Source organism: Parambassis ranga, chromosome 19, assembly GCF_900634625.1.
Source record: "Parambassis ranga chromosome 19, fParRan2.1, whole genome shotgun sequence".
Taxonomy (NCBI): domain Eukaryota; kingdom Metazoa; phylum Chordata; class Actinopteri; family Ambassidae; genus Parambassis; species Parambassis ranga.
The window spans coordinates 13,505,525-13,528,653 of NC_041039.1; the positions used below are offsets into that span (position 1 = coordinate 13,505,525).

Sequence of the window (23,129 nt, forward strand, 5' to 3'; positions counted from 1 at the left end):
TTATTCTTGATTTGTTAAGGTGGTTTTGTCCTTTTATTTGTGGGGAAAAACATATCGGACACAAATTATTGTTATTAAAGCAGATTATTCGTACACATCTTAACATGTCTGGAGGGCGTCTCTAAAACATTCATCAGCAGCATTTGTACTCGGAGACCCTGATAATCCACAGACCTTGCTGTCAATAGCTTTTTTACATCTTTGTAAGGAAGTAGTCAAGTTAAAATGAAAACTGTGGATAGGTGCTCAAATAAAGTGTTTTGATTAAAAAAAAGTGTATTTCAGGAATCTTGTTGAATTGAAGTGGTTAAATCACTACTAAGCCAGCAAATGTGAGTGTACTGATAAAGAATATCTCACCCTGACATCTTGTGTATCGCTCTATATACTGTACTTTCCTGACATTGCTGTGCCACCATGAGGAGACAGCAGATGAGACATAAAAGGAACACGCTGAGACGTTCTGATGGAGGACGAGCAGCTGCGTAGGGAAACCAGACTATGCTGCGTCTTATTTGATGCTTGTGGATTTGTTGCCTCATCCACCAGCACTTTGTTTGGGGAGTTGGGGATTTGTGTTCAGGGATTACAGCGGGCCACAAAGGGGGCTTCTGAAGCAGACGATAACGGCAGCCAGTTGCTCCAGCTGAGAAGAAAGGCCAGTAGTTGGAGTCCCTGACATGTAATTCTGTCCAAAGACTGGGACGGAAATTCAAGCACAGGATGGGACGGCTGCGATGGGACAAGTGGTACTTGTGCTCTCTATTTTGGAAAATGAAAAAGGATGTTTGTTTATGTGAGGGTTTGAAATCCCCTCCTCAATCAACACTCACTTCAACTTCATCAATCAAGTGCTGGTCTTTTTTTTGTATTTTATTACAGAATAAAATCCATAGTTTCACCTTGAGAGTCCTCCCTGTGGACAGGATGCATGCTTTTAATGTGAAATTCACTTTCTCTTTACTATATAAACATTTTTAAATTATTCAGGTATGTTTTCACAACTAGAGGCCATACAGATGGAGGTAAGCCTTTAACAATATCCTAAGGGATTTGAGAAAACGGTCAAGACAAACAAAAGAAAAACAAGTAATTTGTTTGCAGATCCTTAAGTAGTGTAATGGATTTTTATGTTTCGTACAGAACATAATTGCCCTCAGTCAGCAGTCAATGGGAAGGTGGAGCTGCGCCCTTCTGTTTGGGTAAGATAACTCAGAGAGCTAATGCACTTTTACTTTTGGGCAGATGTAGTTCATCTGGAGCGACGCCAAGGACTGCACACGGAGGACTGCATGCGCCGAATGTGACCGAGAACATGTTTCTGATAAAGTACAAGAACAAAAGCCCAGCAGCCAGAGTAGGCACTTGAAAAAGGAACGAACACAAGCTGGGCGTGCTCCTCAGGATAGTGTGGAGGCTGATTTAGCTGCGTGGCGTTAAACTGCAGGTTTATAGCAAATATGCACAGGCAGCTTTCACAGACACACCTGTGTTTTAAGTATGTTTACTTAACTGGGTTGGAGTAGAAGCTTCTGCTAAATGTGCTGTAGTACAATTCACAACACACCTCAGAGAGACTTCAATGAAGAATCTTGTTAAAGATGCACTGATTACAGTTTGTCTCCCCCTTCTGGTAGTGACAGTAATTACACAATCACTGCTGACTCGTTCGTCTACAACAAAGTCAAATGTCACATCCAGGGCAATCATTCCAGGGCTTTAATTTCGTTATTCTCTCTCAGAATGGCACATTTCTTTATCTTATGTCAGATTTTTTTCCCACCATAATCCTCACTGCTGTAGCTTTCTATATTTGTCACTAGGATGACCGTCCTCTTCAGGTGCTGGCCCTGTGAGCCAGATCATATCAGCTATGTTGTATCTTTGGAGGCTGTAAAATCTGACTCATGCTGACATTCCTGAGAACATTTGAGTCCAAAATGATTCTGTTTCATGTTCGCTCAGTCAAAAAAAAAACAACAAAAAACATTTACTTTAAACAGTCTGTCTACACTCAACACCTTCTGACCTCCCACCAGGAAACATCTCCCTGTTAAATGTCACTTTTAAAGCTCCGTGAGCTGATACATTTCTATAAATCACCCATGTAGAAAATCAATCGCTGAATCTTGTCTGTCTTTGGAAACATCAGGATAGTGCTGGAGTGTGCTGCATGTTTAGAAAACCTGCAGGCGTGCTATCTGTGATTGAGTTGGTGTGCTTCATCTTTGAACTTTGGCATAAATCTGTCAGGTAGATGAGGACATGTCAGCGCAGGTGGATTTTAAAGGATCATCTGAATCCTGGAGAAAAAGCTGCCTGTGTGATGAGACGATCTTCTTTCTTCAGGTTCACAGGAGAACTGTGTGCACCCTTGCATAAATATATAGGATCTAATTATAATAATTATGCTGTTCCAGGCAATTTGCCCACCTTCACCTTGTATAATGTTGAAGCCAAGTATGGAAAGTCGACCAATATGTTTGCTCCTATCTCTTAGATTGAAGATAAAGATACAGTGGAAAGATTTTTTTGTGAAAATGTTTTTGGATGATTTTCTGTTTAAGGAGAAGCCAAAATGTGTGTGTGTGTGTTTGGGTGTAGGGTTGGGTAACGGGGATTAGGTGGGTGGAGTGTGGGGGTTGCTGGGGGGGGGGGGGGGGGGGGGGGGTCAGCATCAGAGTCCGTGACGTCACAGGAGTTTAAAGTGGGCCGCGCTTCACCCGGCGGAGCGGAGAGAGAAGAAGGAGGAGGAAGCTGTGGCAGCTCCTCTCACCTGACTTCTGCGCGTCAAAAAAAAACAATCCCGGTCTGAACTCCAGAAACTAACCTGCCGGCAGTTCTGCTTTTCCAAGTTCCACTTAAGATGGGAGATCGCGTTGCACAGTGGACCCGCTGAATCCTGCTGCCTTCAGGGCAATAACTTTCCTCGAAGGGTGAGTTGAATTTAAGATTTATTTTCCAGCAAATGGATTAATGGGAGAAAAAGGACGCTAATGACACTGCAGCAGCAGGCGTGTCTCCGCCAGTCGACAGCAGCAGAAGCAGCAGCAGAGCCTTGCAGGTGTTTGTTTGTGAGACACAAACAGCTTTTTGTTGTTTGTTGTGTTTGTTGTTTGTGTAGCTGAAGCGGCCCGCAGCAAGTTGCGCTGCAGTCTTTTGGCTTCTTCTCCTGGTTGATGTGACAAATTGTGCTTTCTATTTAATTAGGCTATTGGCGAGTCTATCCAGTACAAATGTGCGCGCCGTGCCAAAGGAAAAAAGGGCTGTATCATCCCGGAGAGTTTTATAATGTACTGCAGACATGTAGCCCGGTGTTTGGACGTGGCACGCAGCCTGCACGCTCTGCCATGAAAACTTGAGGACACAGTGATTCCTGAACAAGCTCGCAGTGATGCGGTGAATGCTGATGAATGGGAATTGTGTTGCAGGATGCACATTTGAACTGCTCCAGTGTCTGATGCTTGATTTATGATTGATGTTTATATTTTGAAGTTTGTTGGCTCATGAGGATTTTCATCTACTTCTTCTATCAAATCATTTGACACTAAGATGAGTTTAGGTGGTGCATGTGTGACAATCTCTCTTAATGAATTGAGTAGAATCTGAGATGATGGCTTGTCCTTCATAGTTGGGAGTCTGGCAGCAGGGACCCTGTAGAATTATAAAAAATCACACACAGCAGGTTGTGTTGTTTCATTTCTGAGCCACTAGATGACAACAGAGTGCAAGTTTAAAGCATCTGATTAAACTTGCATTACCCTATTAGTCAATGAGCAGATCTGCACCATGGTTTAATAATGAAATCATTACTGCTGCTGATTTCCTTTGTGGCAGAATAAACAGACCGGGAAGCCCTTTTGTAAAACTCATGCTTTTTATTCAATTATATTGGCAGATACACACACACACACACACATGCACACATACAGTACACACCCTATAGCTACTGTTGTTTTGCCCTGTTGGAGCCGCATACATTGTGGCATTTGCTCTGCGGGGGTCCTCTGCATTTCAACCATTTGTCATATTGCCGTTTATCATGCACCTTGACACTATACAGCAGCTTTTCTGGTGACTGGAAACTCGTTTGCCTCCGTCAGCTTTGCTTTTGTTTCCTGGTTAGCTTTTTTTGTTTTTTTTCTTTGAGCACACACACATTTACAATCTGTAATCACGTCACAGCTTTAATATCCTGCATTCTTATTTTCTCCAGATAACTACACAAACAGAACGCACACACATAAATAATGCACATCGTCCACATCCACATGTTTAACTTGCAAATAGTGTTTGCTTTTTGTATTAAGAAGTTAGGCGATCCGGTTCCCTGTCCAAGTCAGCTGTTCGTTTGAAACAGGATGGCACTTCACAATAACATAATAATTGTGGATTAATATTGATGTCATTTTATTGTTTATAGTTTTCAAGTTGCTATAATTAAGGCTACTGCGTTGTTTAAAAATCCCCATTTTTCTTTCCTTTTAAATAATTTATCTCAGAGCTGTGGCCTCCAAAAGAAGAGAAATTGCTTTGTTTTCAGTGTAATGACAACAAATCATACGAAGGCGCCTTTTTAGTGGTTTATATAGTTTAAAACATAAATTTCTTAGTCCTTTAAAGCAGCAGATTTAGGGGTGCATGTTTTTTCTACAATCAATGAGGCAAGGAAGTGATTAATATTTAAATCACATAATCATTTAACATTCTGGCTTAAAGTGTGGAAAAACCTTTAAAACAATAACGTATAAATAAAGTAAAGTAGTATTTTTATATTATGAGCACATAATGTAGTGAAATTGGCATAATATGCTTTTGTACTGACAGTATGTCTGCATGCAGATGTAGTCGGTGTGTTTGAAAGTCATTTTTGCCCCCATCACATCACATTGTTAAATGAAGTTAAAGCATGTGACGTGTGGAGTCTCTGTATCATCAGGTGGTCCTCCAGGGTTGGATCGGGTTTAAGCTGTTATTTCAAGTAACTCTCTCCACCGTTGAGAGGTCCTGCCGCCAGAAAACAAATTGATACTCAGTTCAGCTTCAGTGGCTTCAGCTCTCATAGAGCCAAGGACGACATTTGCCACAGAGATGCTGTGAGTCTCTGACGTTATTTAATGAGAAGTGAGGAGACCCGTCTTTTGTCCTTTTTTTTCTTTTTTTTTCTCGGTTTCCAAAGTGACTGATCCTGTGAGGGCACACAAGTGGCCTCGTGAATTTTATTTGGTGGGGTTTTGTTGTTGCTGTGTGCACTTTACAGTCTAGTAAAACCTTTCAACTGGAAATCCTGATGTTTGGCTCAATCAATATGTTTAATTAGAGCTGATTAATGAGAGAGTGTGGCTGTGGAAGGCTGACAGATTTCTCACTTCACAAGGACACGTTCTACTGGAAAACGGGCCAAATTTGCTTTTTGTTCTAGGAAGGTGATTTTACACAGCCATTAAACATATAAATGTGCACATATCATTAACATTTCTGCTGGCTAAATAAACTGTTAATCACATGTGAATTAAAGGATTTTTTTAGTCACTTGTCAGTACATATGTTTTGATATTATTTCCCTCGCAGGCTATGCTGTTAGCACTGTTAAGTCTCCAGCAGTGTACCTGGAGACCTACTGTGCTATAGGGGATAATGAGCAGGTTAGGTCCAGTCACAAGGGCGAATATAAAAGTCAGCTCAGCATTTATAAACGTGGCATTGATTTTCAAAACTGCATGTGAACACATGAGTGTTTTGAAATATTTCCAGGCTGGGTTTCTTTTAGAGTCGAACACTGTTCTCTGTCAGAGTCCCTCAAAACACAACAGCTGCAATGACCTTTATTCTGCAAATTAAGCTGTTTTTGCTTTACAATGACTGATAGATCTTATTATTTCAGCAAAAGCGCATTGAGCATTGAGCATTGAATAAATACCCTGGAGCCATAGCAACTACATTAACAAAAGTTAATGAAATATGTGGAGGCAGGACCTGGACTTTGCTTTACTTTTGAAAGCTATGGCATTTACATTTTGCACTGAGAAGAGGGGATGAAAACAGTGTCTACCACAGCATGTACGCCCACATCTGATTTTTCTTGTCTGTATTTATGCTGCTGCCTGCACTGTATTGTTAAAGCAGACACACTTTTTATTTTTTGTCAATGAACCCCAGTTGTTCTAGTGAGCATATAAAGAGAAGTCGTGCTCGTGGATGTTTTGCATCACAACAAAGTTTAAAAAAGTGCCAAGTGCTGCTGAATTTTAAAGGCCGCAGATTTTTGCTCTTAAAACAACATAGCTGGCTGGCATTGAAAAATAAGGAGACATCTGCAATTTAGATTCTCCTTCAATTCTATGTTAGCCGTCCCAAAGGTCTGACCACGTCTGCATCTGATTATGCTTGCATACATTTAATTAATAATTCGACAATGCACAGCATTGATGCCGGTCAGCCAAGCGCTCTGCAGGGGAATAGATTGCCTGAGCTTGATATCCAGCCACAGCCACGTCTCAGCAAGCAGCAGAAACGATGAGCTCAGGCAGATTTCAGATACAGGAGCGCCGGTGTGGAGTGGCGTTAATCCCCACCCCTCCCTCAGGTGCAGTCCTGGGGAGGCACACCATGGACTAAAGCTCAGTGCCGATGCTTGGCCGAGCTCTGATTAGTGCACTCATCAGTTCTTTTCTTGTTTGTTTTAATGACAAGCATGTCCCTTATGGGAATTTGGTGACTTTTTGCAAATACTGCTGATAAATCTGCTTGCATCTGCCACTTTTTTTTCTTCCTTGTCTCTTGAAAAGACCCCTGCCAGAAAGCCTGAGTGTTTTGACATGACTAGGCTGTCAGTTACAGTGCGAGGGGACCGCACAACACATTTTCCACCAGAGATAGAGGATACATGAGCTGAGGAAATGAGCAGTGATAACATCTCAGCATGTTGGGATGTGTGTGGGAAGATAAGGCTATTATTCATCATTATGCCTTAGACAGCAAAAATCCACCCTCCATCTCAGGCATATGCTTTTTTACGCACAGTTTACTCCTTGCTTCAAATTTGCAGTGGAGTTGCGCTGGCTTTTATTACTAATTACTGTGGAGTTTAAAAACAATTCAATCACTTATTTAAACTGTGTACAAACCACAGTTATTCAAAGAACAATTTGATCTGTCCTTCTGAGGACCAAAGTTGTAGAGAGGAAGTAGAGAACTGAAATATGGTCCTGTCAGAAACATGCTGAAATTTAATATTTAATACGCATTTGACAGCTTTTAAAAAAGGCACTGAAAGTTTGAGAATGCTGAGAAAATGATTCCAAATGGATGTGATTAATTTTTACATAACTCCTAAGAAATGTTTGATTCATCAAAGAATTAGGCCTTTTTAAATGCCACATAACTAATAAGAAAATTCCTTTCCTGTTGGGTAAAACATGAATAGTTTGTCTTCGGTTTGTTTCTACATACTTTTTTTCTCAGAAATCTGATGTGCAAACAGAAGACATCTTCTCTGTGTGAGGATTGAAAGGTCAGATTTATCTTGAATTATAAACTGTGCATGATCTGTCAGCCTTCAGATTGTAACATTGGTCGCTGTATTGCAGTGGCGTTTGCCCCACCTCTTTAACTGATGTGGTAATTATTATTAACATTTAATATCGTTGAGTAATTTGGCAACACTCAATGATGAATGATCATCGTCCTGACAAATGCAGACAGGAGAGAGTTGCGGTCGTGCAACATTTGGCTGCCTGTGTGTGATTGATGATTAAAGTTGACAAATGATTCACTGTGCTCAACTGTCCATTAATAGTATGATGCCTATTAGAGTGTGATACCTTGCCTCTGGCACCTTTCACAGAGGGACCTCATCATAGTATTTTTTCCCCCTCTCTGCCTGTTGCTGGGGTTGTGTATGTCTGAAGGAATGCATACGCTCTGCTCCATCCCTGCACAGCATTCATATCTGACATATAACGTATTTGCTGTCACATCTCAGCCACATGCTGCGCTACACCCAAATGTTGTTGATGCATCTTCCTCTCAGCTTGTTTGATCAGTTCCAGTGAGGGGGGGGAGAAAAACTGGACCGTTTCCAATATCTAGTGATGGATCTTTGTGCTATCATTGAGGCGCTTTGAGCCCTATAACATAAAGCCCCTACGCTTATTCAGCACCCGGGTACCTTGCTTGTGATCAATGGCCAGCAGTCAGGACACTGAATGGAGCACAGATTGAACCACATCTGGGATTTGGATGCTGAATAACAGCCCACTCAACGGGGTGACTCATGAATAATGCAGCAGCCAGCCTAGTGTCCCATCTCCTCTGGGCCTTTGCAGGTGATGGTTTTGCACTCAGACCTGTTCAGAGAGCAGAAGGTCGGGGCACAAATGCTTGGCACTCCCAGCACCAGGCAGTCCTGCCTGTCCCTGCCATGTGATGGAATACTGAGGCCCAAGTAAAGCAGGTTACTGCAACATGAATCTGTTTTTAAATAAATAAGGCCATTTTTTTTTGTTATTGTAGTGTTCTTACATTAATACTGTGCACTTTTGGGCAAATTTTGGCACATACTGAGGTCATCTACCATTACATCCTGAAGTTGCTGTTTTGTAATGTGCTGACTGTGGAGGCAGTGATCTTCTTGTCAAGAAGCCAGTCTGACATGACATGACATGTCATCCTGTTGAAAGTAGCCATTATAAGATGGTGACATTGAGGCTACAGAGGGATGGAGATGGTTATCAAGGACACTCTGGTAGGCACGCACACAGTGTGTGAACCCTTCTACCATCAGCAGCCTGAAGTATTGATACATGGCAGGATGACTTTATGTAGTTTATGCCTGATTTTTGAGTTTATTATCTGAGTTACAGACCTCTATTGCCACTTTGGGTTAGCCTGTGCCCCTATGAGTAAGACCCCATTAGGTCATCTATTACCTGTACTTTTCAAGGTTCAATGTGTTGTGTGTGTGTTTGTGTGTACAGAGATGCTTTTCTTGCATCTCTGAATTTTTTCTCTGATCTCTGTCATTGACAAGGCTTTTTCATTGAGAGATGTAAACATTAAAAAGGTAGATCAACAGACCCTGAAATGCTCGAAACAGCTTGTCTAAGAGTTACTTCAAAAAGCCACTAAAGGTTGCCACCAAAGGTGAGTCAGTCATCATAGACGTCCATGTTAGAATGGCATGCTTTAAAGAAGATATTGTCTTTACAGACTTGAAGTAAAAACATTTTTACTCTCGTTATAGAAGTTTCTCTAATTTGATGTATAAATGATGAGATGAATAAAGAAGAAGAGTAAGATTTATTATCTTGTGCAAGAGAGAGGGAGAGATCAGTCATACAGAGTCCAGTCTCTGGCTGAGGATGTCTAAAGGAAAAAACAAAGGAATACAAAGTGATTACATATTAAGACTACATCAGTGCATTGGTACAACCTCTCTGCACAACACAGGCTGGGTCAAATGGGGTTGCATGGATAAGCTCCGTACATCAGGTGCAAAACTCCATCTCTAACAAGCTTCATTCTAACAATGAGCTCTTCATGCTAAGGAGAGCCTCTTCTAGGGTCCTTGGAGACAGGTGCTCATTGAAACTCTCCGACAGTGGAAAAATACAAAGCAAAACGCTGAGGAATATGTTCACCATCATACTCTGTAGAAAGATATTCTTTCATGACAACTTTGCAACTTCCATTATGGACATTTTGCATTATAATGAGGCAGTGTGGCCGTATTGAGTGATCGGTGGATCCCGTCACATATATAGATTGTTACCAGGAGTGACACCTTGGCTGATATTGACCTTGTGAGGTGGTCCTGTGTTGACAGTGTGCTCTCTTGTTAGATATTTGCTTTAACAAGCAGCTGAACAGGTGTATCTAATGAAGTAAATGAATGTCAGTGATGTTCTTGTACTGCAGGATGTAAACCTCTAATGAAGCAGATGATTTGTAAAGAATGCATTTCGCTGCATTGTTTCTTCAGCTCAGTGGTTGTATGTAAATTACTGCGTAAGCAACAAAAATAAAATATGGTTTCAGTGTGAGTGACATGTAGGCTTCATTTAAGTCATGTCAGTGAAGGAAACAGGCACCTTCTTGGTGGGTTTATCAGTCAGGCTGCACAGAGCCACTTTTTGTTCATTTTTTTATGCATTCAGTCTAAGTAGGTGTATTTTGCTCAAGTGGATTCAAGGACATTTAAAAGGTCATGGTGGCAGAAATTGGGCATACATCTTTAATGCAAATGCAGTTGATGGAGCTTTCATTTTACCAAATTGAGATCACCTAGTTGCATCGCACATGCTGTGGGGGCATATTTTCAGATTTAATAATCATGATGTTAAGTCATTCCTCTTTCAGCCATTGACAACTGATCCACAAGGTTAATGTGCTACGCTAGCAGAGGTTGTACGCCGCTGATCTAGAGCGAAGACTTCAATTTAACATAAAGGGCTGATGTTTTATTATAATTGGTTATAATAATACAGTACAAACACAGATCCTTCCTTTGAAAAATTGGACCTTTGAATAAAAATGACCGTTCATATACGCAGCCTATAAGTACTTTCACTCTTTTACACTGAAAAAGTAATAATCAAAAACAATTTGCTGCTGTATTTATTTAACAAATTTAAACCAGTTTCTGCTTCATTAATGTCTGAATTGCTCTCATGAAGGATATTTAAATCAATTTGACTGTCAGCTAAAAAAGATTTATTTCCTTATTTGCCTGAGAATTAAAAACAAACTCAGGCCATTTAAATTTTAAGATCATCAAATGAAATATCAGCTCTGTGAGCAATCTTTTGTTTTATTGCTGAATAATTTTAGACTAAATTCTGGACTGTGATGTCCTTTGTTTGCTCAAGCTCACTTTGCCTTAGTGGCTCAAAGACAAATTACCTTTTAGTAACGACCTCAGATGAGCAACAGCATATAACTTTTTTCTTTGTGTCATTATTTATTTAGCCAAAATGAAGCCAAAAAGGGGGGGGGGTGACACGTGGGTAATACTAATACAGCCATGATTCAATAGCCTATAGCTCCACCTTTAGCAACAATAACTTGTAAAGTAATGCTTTCCTGTATGAGCCTCTCACATCCTCTTTACAACATTGCTTCAGTTCATTTTGGTGTGTTTGCGGCTGTGCTTTGGATCATTGTTCTGTTAATGACACAGTTTCTACCAAGCTCAGACAGATGGCCTAAAATCTGTCTCTCAGATACTCTGGTGTACAGAGGAGTTCATGGTCCAATCAGTGACTGCAAGGTGTCCACGTCCTGTGGTTGGAAAAACAAGCCCAAATCATCATACCTCCACCGCCGTGCTTGACCGTGCGTATGAAGTGATTCTGCTGAAACAGCGTTTTTGGTTTTCAGCCAACATGGCTGAATGGCGGTCAGCATTATGGCCCACTACTATAATCAGATGCTTTTCTATTTGCTTTCCTGCAAAAAACATGGAATTAAAAGAGGGGGTACTAACTTGAAATGACTGTAAGTCTTATATTTGAGTGTGATGGTATTGAATACCTTCTCTGATAGAGTGCATTCATCATAAATATATATAATATACATTTTTATGTGATGTGTAATGTGTTCAGTTCCTTGAGATCTCTGATGATTGTGTACTCAGAAAGCAAAGTGCAGCCAGGCGCAGTGGCTTTTCTCTTCCTCGCTCACCCTCGTCCACTTCACACACCGCTTACCCTGCGACATTTGGGACGAGTTTCTCACTGCTTGGCTTCTCACATCTTGGACACTGACACAAAATAAATGAAGACACAAAGAAGACACAAGGTTCAGAGTTGGAAGGAGTTGGTGGCTGAGGTGTGAAACTATTGGAGTGTAAAATTGCCCTGGCAGCCGTGCTGTTGTTTCAGCATTTCATGGCGAGCTGCTCAGCTAGACACTACTTGCCTGCTCAGTAGCTCCTTCCCTCTACTGCTTTTCATTTGTTTTTTTTCTGTCCACACCATACTGTACCTCTGCTGATTTTGGCCCTGTAGCTGTGTAGAAGCAGGACAGTAATAACCGTCTTGGCGGCTAAGTATACGTGATTGTAGTGGCTGTGCTTTCTTGGCCAGAGAGCTGCTGAGTAATAGAGTGGTTCACTTTTGTTCTCCACTAAAAATGATCCCGGTGGGAGAGAGCAGAAGGTTCAACAGGCTAATATTCACACATTAATTCGTCCAAAGATGTCCAACTGTTCTTCAGCAGCTCTCATTACTCGCAATCAGTCACAGGGTGGCTAATTGTCTGTGAGGGGAAGGAGAGCCTTACTGGTGTGTGTGGAGGAGCTGGACTGGTGCTTCCTCCTGGTGGCAGCAGGAGGCCATAGCCAGTTCTGTGGGAAGAGGACAGACGAAGAGCAGAGGACACTGCATCACATTTGGCTGTCAGTGTGATGCCTGTGGTGTGTTAATAAAGGCATGTGGTGAAACACAGCGACTGTTCTAAGCAGCGGTCACAGCTATGTGACATCAGGCACATTGTTCATTAAGTGGTGTTGTTTCACTAATTAGTTCTGTTATGTAAAGTAGGAGCCTAAAGCTGGTAATTGTTTTATGGTTGTAGATTCTGTGGCAGCTGAAGAACCCAAATATAATAAATTACAAAAAAACTTAATGTTTGACAGTAGAAAACTCACAAGCAAAACGAGTACAAAGTTTATATAGCCTATTCTATTATCTATATTTGATGATCATGTTTACTCACATTAGTTTCACATTTTCTCCTGTTTCTTTGAACCACTTCTGAACAGATGGCTGGACTGGCGCCGCTGCTCTCGTCCCTTGTGTGTCTGATTCTACATTCATAAAGCTAACGTTAGACTAGATTAGTTTCTCTGATGTCCATGAAGCAATTTCTCATTATTGCTTTTAGGTTGAGAGTGGGCAGACTGCTGCCTGGGAGTACACAGGACAGTGTTTGTCTGCTCCCACTGGCTGCAGAAAGTCTTTGTGCCCAGAGTGAAAGAAATAAAAGTATGAGCAGAGCCTCCCTCCAATGGGCTGTATCTGGTGTTGGCCTGCCCTGCAGTAAGGCAAGGTTATTCAGTTGAAAGATGGTGTTGAGATTAGTGAGCCCTGCCCGAGCGCGTGGACGTCCAGCACGCCGCGCTGTGTGATTTATGAGAGTCGTGATATCAGCGGTCGCCACATGAATAAACCATGTGGGCAGAATTAAGCTCCTGTTAAACGACGCACAGCGTTTTCCCAGGTTTCTCACCAACCAAGAAGAAATCACCGTCATGAAAGTTGGGTTGTGTCTCTTTTACATGAGACAGACTTCTGATGGCTGAGGAACTGCCAGTTTTAAATCTGAGGAGTTTCTGAACTTGAATTCCCAATAATAAAGTTTAAACTAGTGAGCAGACTGATGTACAGTGCGTCATCACTAAATGATAAAATAATACCAAAAATATAAGGCCCCAGTACACCTCTCAACTGACTAGACTGTGTGTGCCTGTTGTTGCACAGTAATTAATAGTATCTACTATTCAGAAAACCACTATAAGACAGTACAGTTTAAAGTGGGTTAATATACATACAAGTACGTTAGTGTATGTATTTGTAGGTAAATTGGAAAAAAAAAAGTTTGCGTAGCCATTGATTAAATGTTCGTTGTTCGTCCCACACCATAGTAAACATTATGCTACTGACCTGATCTGATTGAATATTGATCATACATGAGCCATGTCTGTTCTAGATTTACAAACATAAACAAGTCTGACCTAAAATTATAAAAACAACTTAGTTTGGACCTTATTCAGGGTAAGTTGAATGCTGTACAACAACTGAACTTATATTCTACAACTCCATACACTTCAAATAAAACGATAATATTCAGAGAAGGGCTTCAGAAAAGTATGCTCTTAGTCTATTGGCCTTGGTTTTCAACTCTTGGATGTAGCATGACCTGGATGAATGAGAGTCATTGCGCATATATTCAGTGTAATTTCTCTTTTTATAGCAGAGGCACAGTGTACTGTACATTGAGTCTATGTGGTGGCAGAGTACCAACACTTTCTCCAGGGAAACGGCAAACCGCATACATATGAATGTTATGCATACTGATAAAATGAATATTGCAGGAGTGTCTTCTGTCCTTCCTGCCCATCTTCACTCTGTGCTAGCCCACAGCCATGGCAGGGTGGAATATTTCTTCCTGCATTAAATAATGTGAACTCCACACATACCCTGTGTCCTCACATGTGAGTTGAACCGCTAATGTCCATAACCATAACTAAGCAGTATTATAGCTGGGTCATCCAGTCCGAGATTGGGAGATTGTGAAATTAATCCTTAGCTGGATCATGTCAAGCTGGCATTCCTAATCACTGAAGTGTAATAAAAAAAAGTAAAGTACCCAGGAGAGAGATCAGGTGTAAGACATTGCTGCCTCGGCTCCACTTCATGCTGTCAGCATTACTGAAATTCCCATAAATGCAGCAACAAACAGCCCCTCGGGCTTTATGACTCCAGTGTACTTTCAACGCCAGTGCATGTATTTGGACTCTTTAAAGTTATGTGTATGCAGCAAGACATAAAGTAAAAAAGCCACCGAAATTAAAAATAAGGTAAAACACACTTCTGTAAGTAAGATTACCGTTAAGTATTATTATCGAAAAACACACTCCAGTTGCTTCTTATGCAGATTGGTCCGGTTCTGAGTAAACTAATATCTAAATATAAACGAATGTATGGACAAAGGGTGATTGATGAGACGGTTAACTACTTTAGGAGTCAATTCTAGATAATCTTACATTTAAACATATTACGTTGGTTGTGAAGTCCGTTCTTTTTGTAATGCACATCACTGGAAACAACGGCGACTGCTAACATCCTTCTTCTTCTTGGGGAAAAGCTTGTTGTCTGAGGGGACCAAATCGAGTGAATACAGCCTTCTGGATGTTGGATAAGTTCAAACTCACTCAAAAAAACACCTTGATAGCAACTGTCACCATTGTGGACTTGTGGACTGAACCATTGTGCTTAGGAACACTCCTCTTTTCAGATTCCCACGCTGTTTTGTTTTTTCTTTAAGAGATCAGTATACATCTGATCCTTTTGCAGGTAGTCTGCCTTTGTATCTCATAAAACAGAGGCCCTTACTTCACCGATTTGGCTTTCTTGTAAGCCAGATAATCTGTCATGGAACATGGAAAGACTGTCCCATCACAAAAAACTGCTTTTCTCCAGCCCAAAAGAGTTTAAGGACACCTTGATCATTGCCACGTGGTATTGTCATCATGTCCTTATGAACCTCCTTGGGTGATAAACCCATGAGACCAAGGTAGCCTCCTAAAGACTGATGTTGTCCAGACCATGCTGACTGCTGCAACTTCCCATAACCTGGAACAAAATATTTCAAAAGTTATAGTCTTCAAAGTTTCTGTATAATCAGTCAAGGAGGTGAGAAGCACATGCGCATAAGCACAACCACAACCACATATCACATTTCTATTTATCTAGGCCCACAGAATCATTATTAAGGTAATATTTGATTTGTGTATCTGGTTGCTGGGGAGCTAAAATAATAAATGTACTGGAGTGTAAAATAATGAAGTAGAGTAGGAGTTTGAAGTTCAAAATAGAAGCTCTCGGGTTGGAATTACAGTAGCCTAATGTGAACATAGAGCTGACACTCTCCTTCAGATTGTAAGCAGCAATAGTTCAGGATTTAGTTTTTGTCGAATTGCTGTTCTTATCAGAAACGCAGCATGTTGTTGTCCTCTCCTTCTGGCCTCTAACAGATCACACCTTCAGGTATATGGCTGAAACGTGGGTGCCTGCGTCTGAGATGCACCACACCGTGGCCCCACTAATGAGGCCTGACTCTTAATGACTCACAACCCACAGCTAGAGACAAGGATGGCCAGCAGTGGGGCTTATCTCATTGGCACTGTGTGCTGCCTGGTTACACCGGTAACCTTTAGATCACTCCAAATTAGGTTGCTGCAGGAATCCTTCAGTAGTGATTACAAAACCGATTGAGTGGCTGGAAGAACTCTCATAAAAATTGTATATGAGCCCTCCGCTTGAATTTAGAGGGGAGGGATAATAGGCTGCTTGTACATGTTACACGCTGAAGCCCACAACCGATCAGGCATTCTCTCAAGTCGCATCAGAGAAGATTGCAATACTACGTGTTGTTTTCTTTGACTGGCTTCGATTATGTAGATGTAAATTAACACAAGGAAGATGAAACAGAGCACTGCGAGGAGCCTGAAAAGGATCAGAAATGGGAGGTCAGCTAACTAGTCATGCCTGCTGAGCATCATTCATGGATGAGAGCAGGAGCTGGTCATCCAGGGGACAGGGTGGTTAATTGCATTGCACTTTAATAAGTCACACACTGAAGACACATGGCTTTAATCATGCAGATGTCTCTGCTGATAGGCAGTCCAGGGGACAAAGGTGGCTCTTTCTCATCAATGTCAGATGTTTCTGCAGACAGGTGTCCGATGTTAACCGTGGGTGTCCATGTCAAGATCCTGAAGTCCTTATAATCACATACACTACATGCACCTTGGCTCTGCAGTCTGCCTCTTACACCTGTTTGTAAGGCGCATCAAATGCAGCAGTGCAGCAGCTGAGCGGGTCTCAGCAATCAAAAGTGGTGACGAACAGGAGAGAAATTCATTTAGGGCGTGTAAGGTCTCTGGAGAACATTTTGTTTGCTGTAAAAAGAACACGTTTGAAGTCAAAATGGAAAGAGGTTGTTTTCAGGGATTTCAGCAAGGGAGGAGGTACACTGGAGCGCCCCGAGTGATAAGCGGCATATTGATCCAGCTATGCAATGCTCTTTGTTCACACATGCTGTATGCAGAATCAACAATGAATAGGTCCAGTGTAATGTCATTAAAAATGGATTGAATCTTTTTTTTTTTTTTTTTGAAGCCCACACTTTAAGGAAATTGGGGAAATGGCAAGGATATGTTCAGGCATGACAAAATATCAGGGAGTTTCTTGTCCTTGACATTCAGATTTTTAAAGTCACTAAGCTGCTACTGACACATGCTGGGCTGCACACAGATATCTCGTGGGAGGCAGATTGTGACCAGATCTCACAGGGTAGGATTTGGAATTAAACCTCTAACAGATGATGAATCCAAATTTACAGCTGCAGTTTGTGGCACCTAGGCTAAAAATGACAGAATGAGTATAGCATCAGGTGAGACACAATAAATGGCTCTGATATATGTGAATTGCTTTGGTTAATCCAATATAAGTTAATTTTTAAAGATTGTTTGTTAGTTTAAGGTTGCAACACATAAAATTAGCTTTTCATGTAATCCCCCAATAATACAATGCTAATGTTATTCTATTGTTATAGTAACAGCTATCTGCTAATTTAAATTCAGTTCTCACATCACATCTTATTTATGAGTACAACGATGAGTCAACCTACAGTAATTCTTTAGTCTTCTGTCTCGTTGTCCAGCTGAGCCTCAGAAACTGTTCATGTGTTGAATTATTTATTCAGCCTGCAACAAAAACTGATCTAATTTTGTTTACATCGTGAGTTAGCATACACAGCAAATGAAGGGCAGAAGAATCTCCAACCTGCCCTCTGACCTGGTGGACGAATCATTAAGAGCAGTGTAGTGAGAGTGATGATGAACACATACACACTGTTCTCCTCATGCCTGCATTATCATCGCAGTAACCCGTGTGTAGGCTTCGTTAATGAGTGCAGATAAGGTGATCTTACCGCATCATGGACAAGCCACTTGTAGTGTTTGAAGTGTGTGCAGAGTTCATTGTATCAGCCCCTCTTGAGTTAATGTAGGCTTTTATTCCTGTGTGTCTGTGGATAACAGGTAGGTGGGAACCCGGGAAACTGAATGAGGGCCGTGTGGTCGGATGTGGAGGCTGCACACGGTAAACTGGCCTCTCAGAAGCAGCTTTTGTGAACTGTATGGCTGTTGAGATTCTTGATCCCATAAGAAAAGTACGAGTTTGTGTATGTGCGTGTGCGTGAGAGCGAGCCGGGAAGCATGTGTCTTCTGTGTGTCATCATAGGCTCATTATTTTTCTTCTCTCCCACAGATCTGCGACCTGTCATCACCTCTCCCAGTGAGTGTGTGTGTGTGTGTATCTGAACACAGCGCCACTTCTGTCACTTTGTGCTTCCAGAGTCCCCTCAGCAGCCACAAAAAAAGAAAAACGAAAAAAACTCCTGGGGACCACAGGCTGTAAGATTAGGTGAGCTTAAGGCCACGTGCCTCTGGCTATTAGATCTGTCACTTTTCTTCAGCAGCTCCGTGGCACTTAATTTGCTTGCAGCCATCACTCTTAGTAGTAGTAAAAGCCACTGATTCATTTAATCTGACCACATATTTGGGATAATCCTAATTTTATCATCTCTTGGCCTTACTCTGTGGTGAAAGAAATGAAAAGTTATGAGGTATTCCATGTGTTATTCAGAGAAATGTCTGAAGGTGTTTGTCTAATCACAGAAACGATAAAAGCTTTCTAGTCCATCAAGGAGTCCCCCTGCAGTATTTAACAGGATTGTTTCAAAGATGGACCTGGATATGAAAGCAGCTGTAGCTCTGTAACATGCGTGTATGTTGATTAATCATCCTGTTAAGGAAATGAACACGACTTTAACCTCTGCCTGTTCAGATGAACTGCTACTTAGAGAAAGTGGAGGGCTGATTGATTTTCCTTCACATGTGAGTGAACTACATGTGGCTATCAATGCAGAAGATTAGCAGAACATGTGAATGCCCCTGTTATTGGATACAGTCACTCAGAAATATTGAACACATCTATATAACACATGTAGATCACACAGTGTAACTCCACATGGAGCCATGCAGAAACTCTTCAGCGGTCAGACTGTGTGTGTCTCATGTGTTTGTTGACTATACTTTATTCTCAAAAGTCTGCAGATCACCACATGTAGGATACATCATGACAAATCATTCAGGCATTAACATATCAAATCTTCAAATACATGTCATACATGTGTTATTCATGCAGTCTTTACCCTCTAATGATTCACTAAGGTAGCACATAGTGAATCCATCACTGTCATGTGTGTTGATTATATATGTTTTTGTTCGGCTCATACATCTAAGGGAATAACCTACTGAGCTAAACAAATCATCATTTCTGTCACAGTGGCAGGCAGGTTTCATCTCAGAGCGTCTTTTTTTAAGGAGAACACAGCAGCCAGTGTTAAGCGCGCAGGGATGGGTTTCCTTTTTATATTGGTTTAAATACATTTGGAAATATTTTTGATTTTTGAGTTTTGGGTCATGAGGTTTTTCCTTTTGCCTGGTCTGAGCCATTTTTCATCTATATCTTTCATCCCTCCCTGTCTCCACACAGAGTAAAGGATGGCGTCATCTGCTGCCCTGCTGGCCCTGCTGCTTGTCGCAGGCTTTACCACAAGTGTGTTGAGTCTCAACCCGGATGACCCCAACGTCTGCAGTCACTGGGAGAGGTGAACATGTATAACATGTTAACTATATATTTACTATGGTACATAGTACTGTTTTCCAGTAAATTTGCTGCTCTTAAGCAAATGTGAACATCTATTGTCCATATATGTCCATACAGCAGTATCGATCTCGCACAGCTGAAGTCGCCAAGCTCTGAGAAATAGGAGGAGTTGGCTTCAAATGAAATACGCAGGCAGATTGATCAGTGTACTCTCATCCCAATCAATCATGACAGGCATAGAGCCTGAATAATTATTAGCTGTGCTGGGCAGTGTCACTTATGAGAAATAAGCAGGAATAATTTCTGTCCTGGATGCAAAGGGGAGGAAAGAAAGCCGTGAAGATATATTATCTGGTTTATTGCCTGACCAAGGTGAGGGGACTTAGGTTCCACCTTGTTGGCATTAAAATGAATTCCCTAAGTGGGGCTGTGTTCATGGCTTCATGTCATCTAATATCCCCAGACACCAAATGGCTGCATATATCATAAACACATACTTTCTTTGCATATGAAAGTTATTATCTTACCTTTATTGGAACTTTATTCATTGACAGGAACAGCTGTGTTGTTTAGGCAGCTCTACAATGTAACAATACACAAAACTATCCTGCATGCAACATGCCAGCGCAAAACCATTCAGAAATAGCATTAGCAGCATATAACCAGTCCTAACAACTTTTATATGAAGTTCAATAGTTTAGGTCAGTGATTTCCAATAAAGAGGCTGGGCTCTTTCAAAGATAAATCTGAGGGCCTGAGATGATTAATGAGGTAGGAAAGAAGGAAAAACCAACTTTTGCTGCACAAAAAGTTTAAAATGCTTTTGATGTTGCTGCAATATTTGTTTGTGAATTATTCAATATTCATTTAAAAGAGTTTCTTTAAATGAAACCATGTGAGAAGTTTTAGATTTGATAGACTTAACAAACCTAAGATGTCTGAAGGATGTAAAAGAGTCCCAGCTAAAGATATTTTGTCCAAATCTAAAACAGGGCCTTTGCTTGTCTTCCAGCTATGCTGTGACGGTCCAGGAATCCTACGCCCACCCGTTTGACCAGATCTATTACACCAGATGCACAGACATTTTGAACTGGTTTAAATGCACAAGGCACAGGTACGTGTGTCCAGCCTCCATGTTTATCCCAATATTATTTTTTTTCTTAACCTTTATTGCCCCCTAAAATCAGAGCCAAGTCTATTAAGGCCACAATAAATGCCCTTGTTAATGGGTTTGATGGAGATGTGGTCAGAGCCTGATGACTCTGACTGTAATCATATTGTTTTTAAGATGCTGTTAATGTTTTGATTACTCTATCAAGGCCTAATGGGCAACTAAACAAGTACACAGAAGGTCACCCCCAGACTTTTATATGAGGGGGGAAAATCCCACCATCTTGATTCTTTTTTTTTTCCTCATTGCCAACAATAAAATGTGTTGTGTATGTTTTCCTGCCCTTCAGAAAGGGTCACTCCTTACATCACGTAGCTGTCTCTGTGTGTCTTTTTTTTCAGGATCAGCTATAAGACGGCTTACCGGCGGGGAGTGAGGACCATGTATAGGCGCCGCTCACAGTGTTGCCCTGGTTACTTTGAGAGTGGAGACTTGTGTGTTCGTAAGTATCCCTTTTTTTCCAACTCTTTTGTCCTCGCCGATGACATTTCAGAGTGTATCTGCGAGACATTTTGTGAGGCAAAAGGAGTAAACATTAGGATTGATCGTTACTGTGGGTGGCCTGCAGATAAAGCCGCAACTCCCCACCGGGTTGCTACCACCACCACCACCACCACCCCGCCCAGTCTGATATATCGTGACCACCGGTCCACTGCCTTCCCTGTTTACAAGCCAGCATCCATGAGAATTTATTCAGTTTAAGATGATTTAACAAGATGGCACAGTTTTTCACAGCGCAGCCCGCTCCCTGCTTTACTCTTCCGGTAGGAGCAGTATAATTGAAGTTGTATAACAATGAGGAAAAATTAACGAGCCGAGCAGTAGCTGCTTACAGAGTGAGGAGGTATAGCACCCTCCATAAAACCACACCAAAATTCAGTAACTTAAAAAAGAGCAGAAGCCTTGAAGATTAGACTGTAGCAATATGCTGATAACAATCCTTCACTGTCATCTTCATAGCTTCATTAATGGTCATTGATTTCTATTTTCACTGGCACACATCAAACTGAATATTTCTGCATGTTGGTCAAATAAAGACAGAACACAGTGTGGCGTCGGAGGGTTATGTTTTTGATATTCTTGCCTTAGCTAATGTTTTATTCTCTTTAAATAAGATGAGAATTGCACTTTAATACCTTCCTACATCTTCTGCAGCATGAAGGAGTTTCTGATACAATGACTGCGGCGTTGTGGGTTTGCTCTTTGACTCCAGCTGAGCTTGTCCTTGTCTAGGCTTCACTATAGCCTCGGGGTAGCAGATCCCCAGGAAGCCAGCCAGTAAGGAGTCAGATTATATGTGAGGTTCATGAGAAGCGAGGTGCAGACTGATCAATAATGTATTCATTAACCATTTAACTGACACTAGAGGTGTGTGTTCATTAATAGTCTTTCCAGAAGGTGAATATGCCTCTCGATCTTCTGTCCTCCTCTTTGTCTAATACCATTTGTTTTCATTTATATCTGGCTGTGAGTGAAAACGGCCGCCCTCCCCTTTTAACCCGGCCTCTTTCAGGTGAAGTGGAGACGGAGATGATAGGGGCCAGGAGGGCAGTTTTTGCTTTCTGCTGTCTTTGCAGACTGTTCCATTTTAATCCTACCACTTTCACTACCAGGATTAAGAGATTTGTACTCCCCGAGCTGTTTTGCATGCGGCGACAAAAAGGGGGCATTATAGAGTAAATCGACCCAAAATTAACTCAAGTCGTCTATTTCAGGATATTTTGTTGTTTACAGAATGTAACATGTCCTCCCCTGTGCATTGTTAGTTTAGTGTAGCTCTCTCCGTGAAGTCTGTTTCATTAAAAGTCGGCAATGCTTCAAGAGAGTTTGGACTTTTTAATCCTGCTTGCTTTCTCTTTTATTTTTGTCATATGGCTCTGTATCACTGTGGCTCCAAAGGGAGGCGACTAAATGAATGTGGGGACCTTGAATAAACAATAAATTATGCTTCTGACAGCCAATCAGCAACATTATCTTAAAGGATGTTTGTTTCACTCCATCTTCTGGAAGCGATTGTGTAATTTTCTCCAGGCGCTCCATGATAAGTTGAACTTTGATCTGCTTCTCTTTAATTAGCGCTTGAAGTTTCCAGCTAGAGGTCTTTATTATTTCTGTGACCTGTCGTAAGTCATTACCTTAATATGTTGCAAGACTATATGTAGAGGGATGTGAGGAACTCATTTCCTTCCTAATAAGCATGATTATTACAGTTGTGCATGAGGATGTGAGAGGAACTTGCTAATGACAACAGCTTGTAATGTCTTCAGAGCCGTACGGGCTCTGCAGGGCAATGAGTCCCTCTTTCTGCAGAGCATTTATAGGCCAGATGGCTCCTACACGACTCTTGCCGTTCCTGTAATTTTAAAATGACTTTGGCTGCAGAATTAGTCAGGTTTTGATAAGGTTTGCGTTTTGATGATCAGGAGAGATGATGAGATTTTTCTCCAGAAAGGATTCCTGTGCCTTTGATTTCTTTTTCATTTTGGCTTTGTTGCAAT

The 23,129-nt window shown here is 41.3% G+C and overlaps 1 protein-coding gene across 1 annotated transcript in view; it reads left to right on the plus strand.

Moving 5' to 3' along the window:
• Nucleotides 1-18,075: 18,075 nt before the first annotated feature.
• megf11 (multiple EGF-like-domains 11) overlaps nucleotides 18,076-23,129 on the plus strand; it is a 49,952-nt gene continuing 44,898 nt past the window's right edge. The window contains exons 1-4 of the mRNA XM_028431065.1: nucleotides 18,076-18,212; nucleotides 19,347-19,461; nucleotides 20,473-20,574; nucleotides 20,973-21,073. Of these exons, the coding sequence (XP_028286866.1) occupies nucleotides 19,355-19,461; nucleotides 20,473-20,574; nucleotides 20,973-21,073 (310 nt within the window). The 5' untranslated portion in view covers nucleotides 18,076-18,212; nucleotides 19,347-19,354. The remainder of the gene's footprint in view (nucleotides 18,213-19,346; nucleotides 19,462-20,472; nucleotides 20,575-20,972; nucleotides 21,074-23,129) is intronic.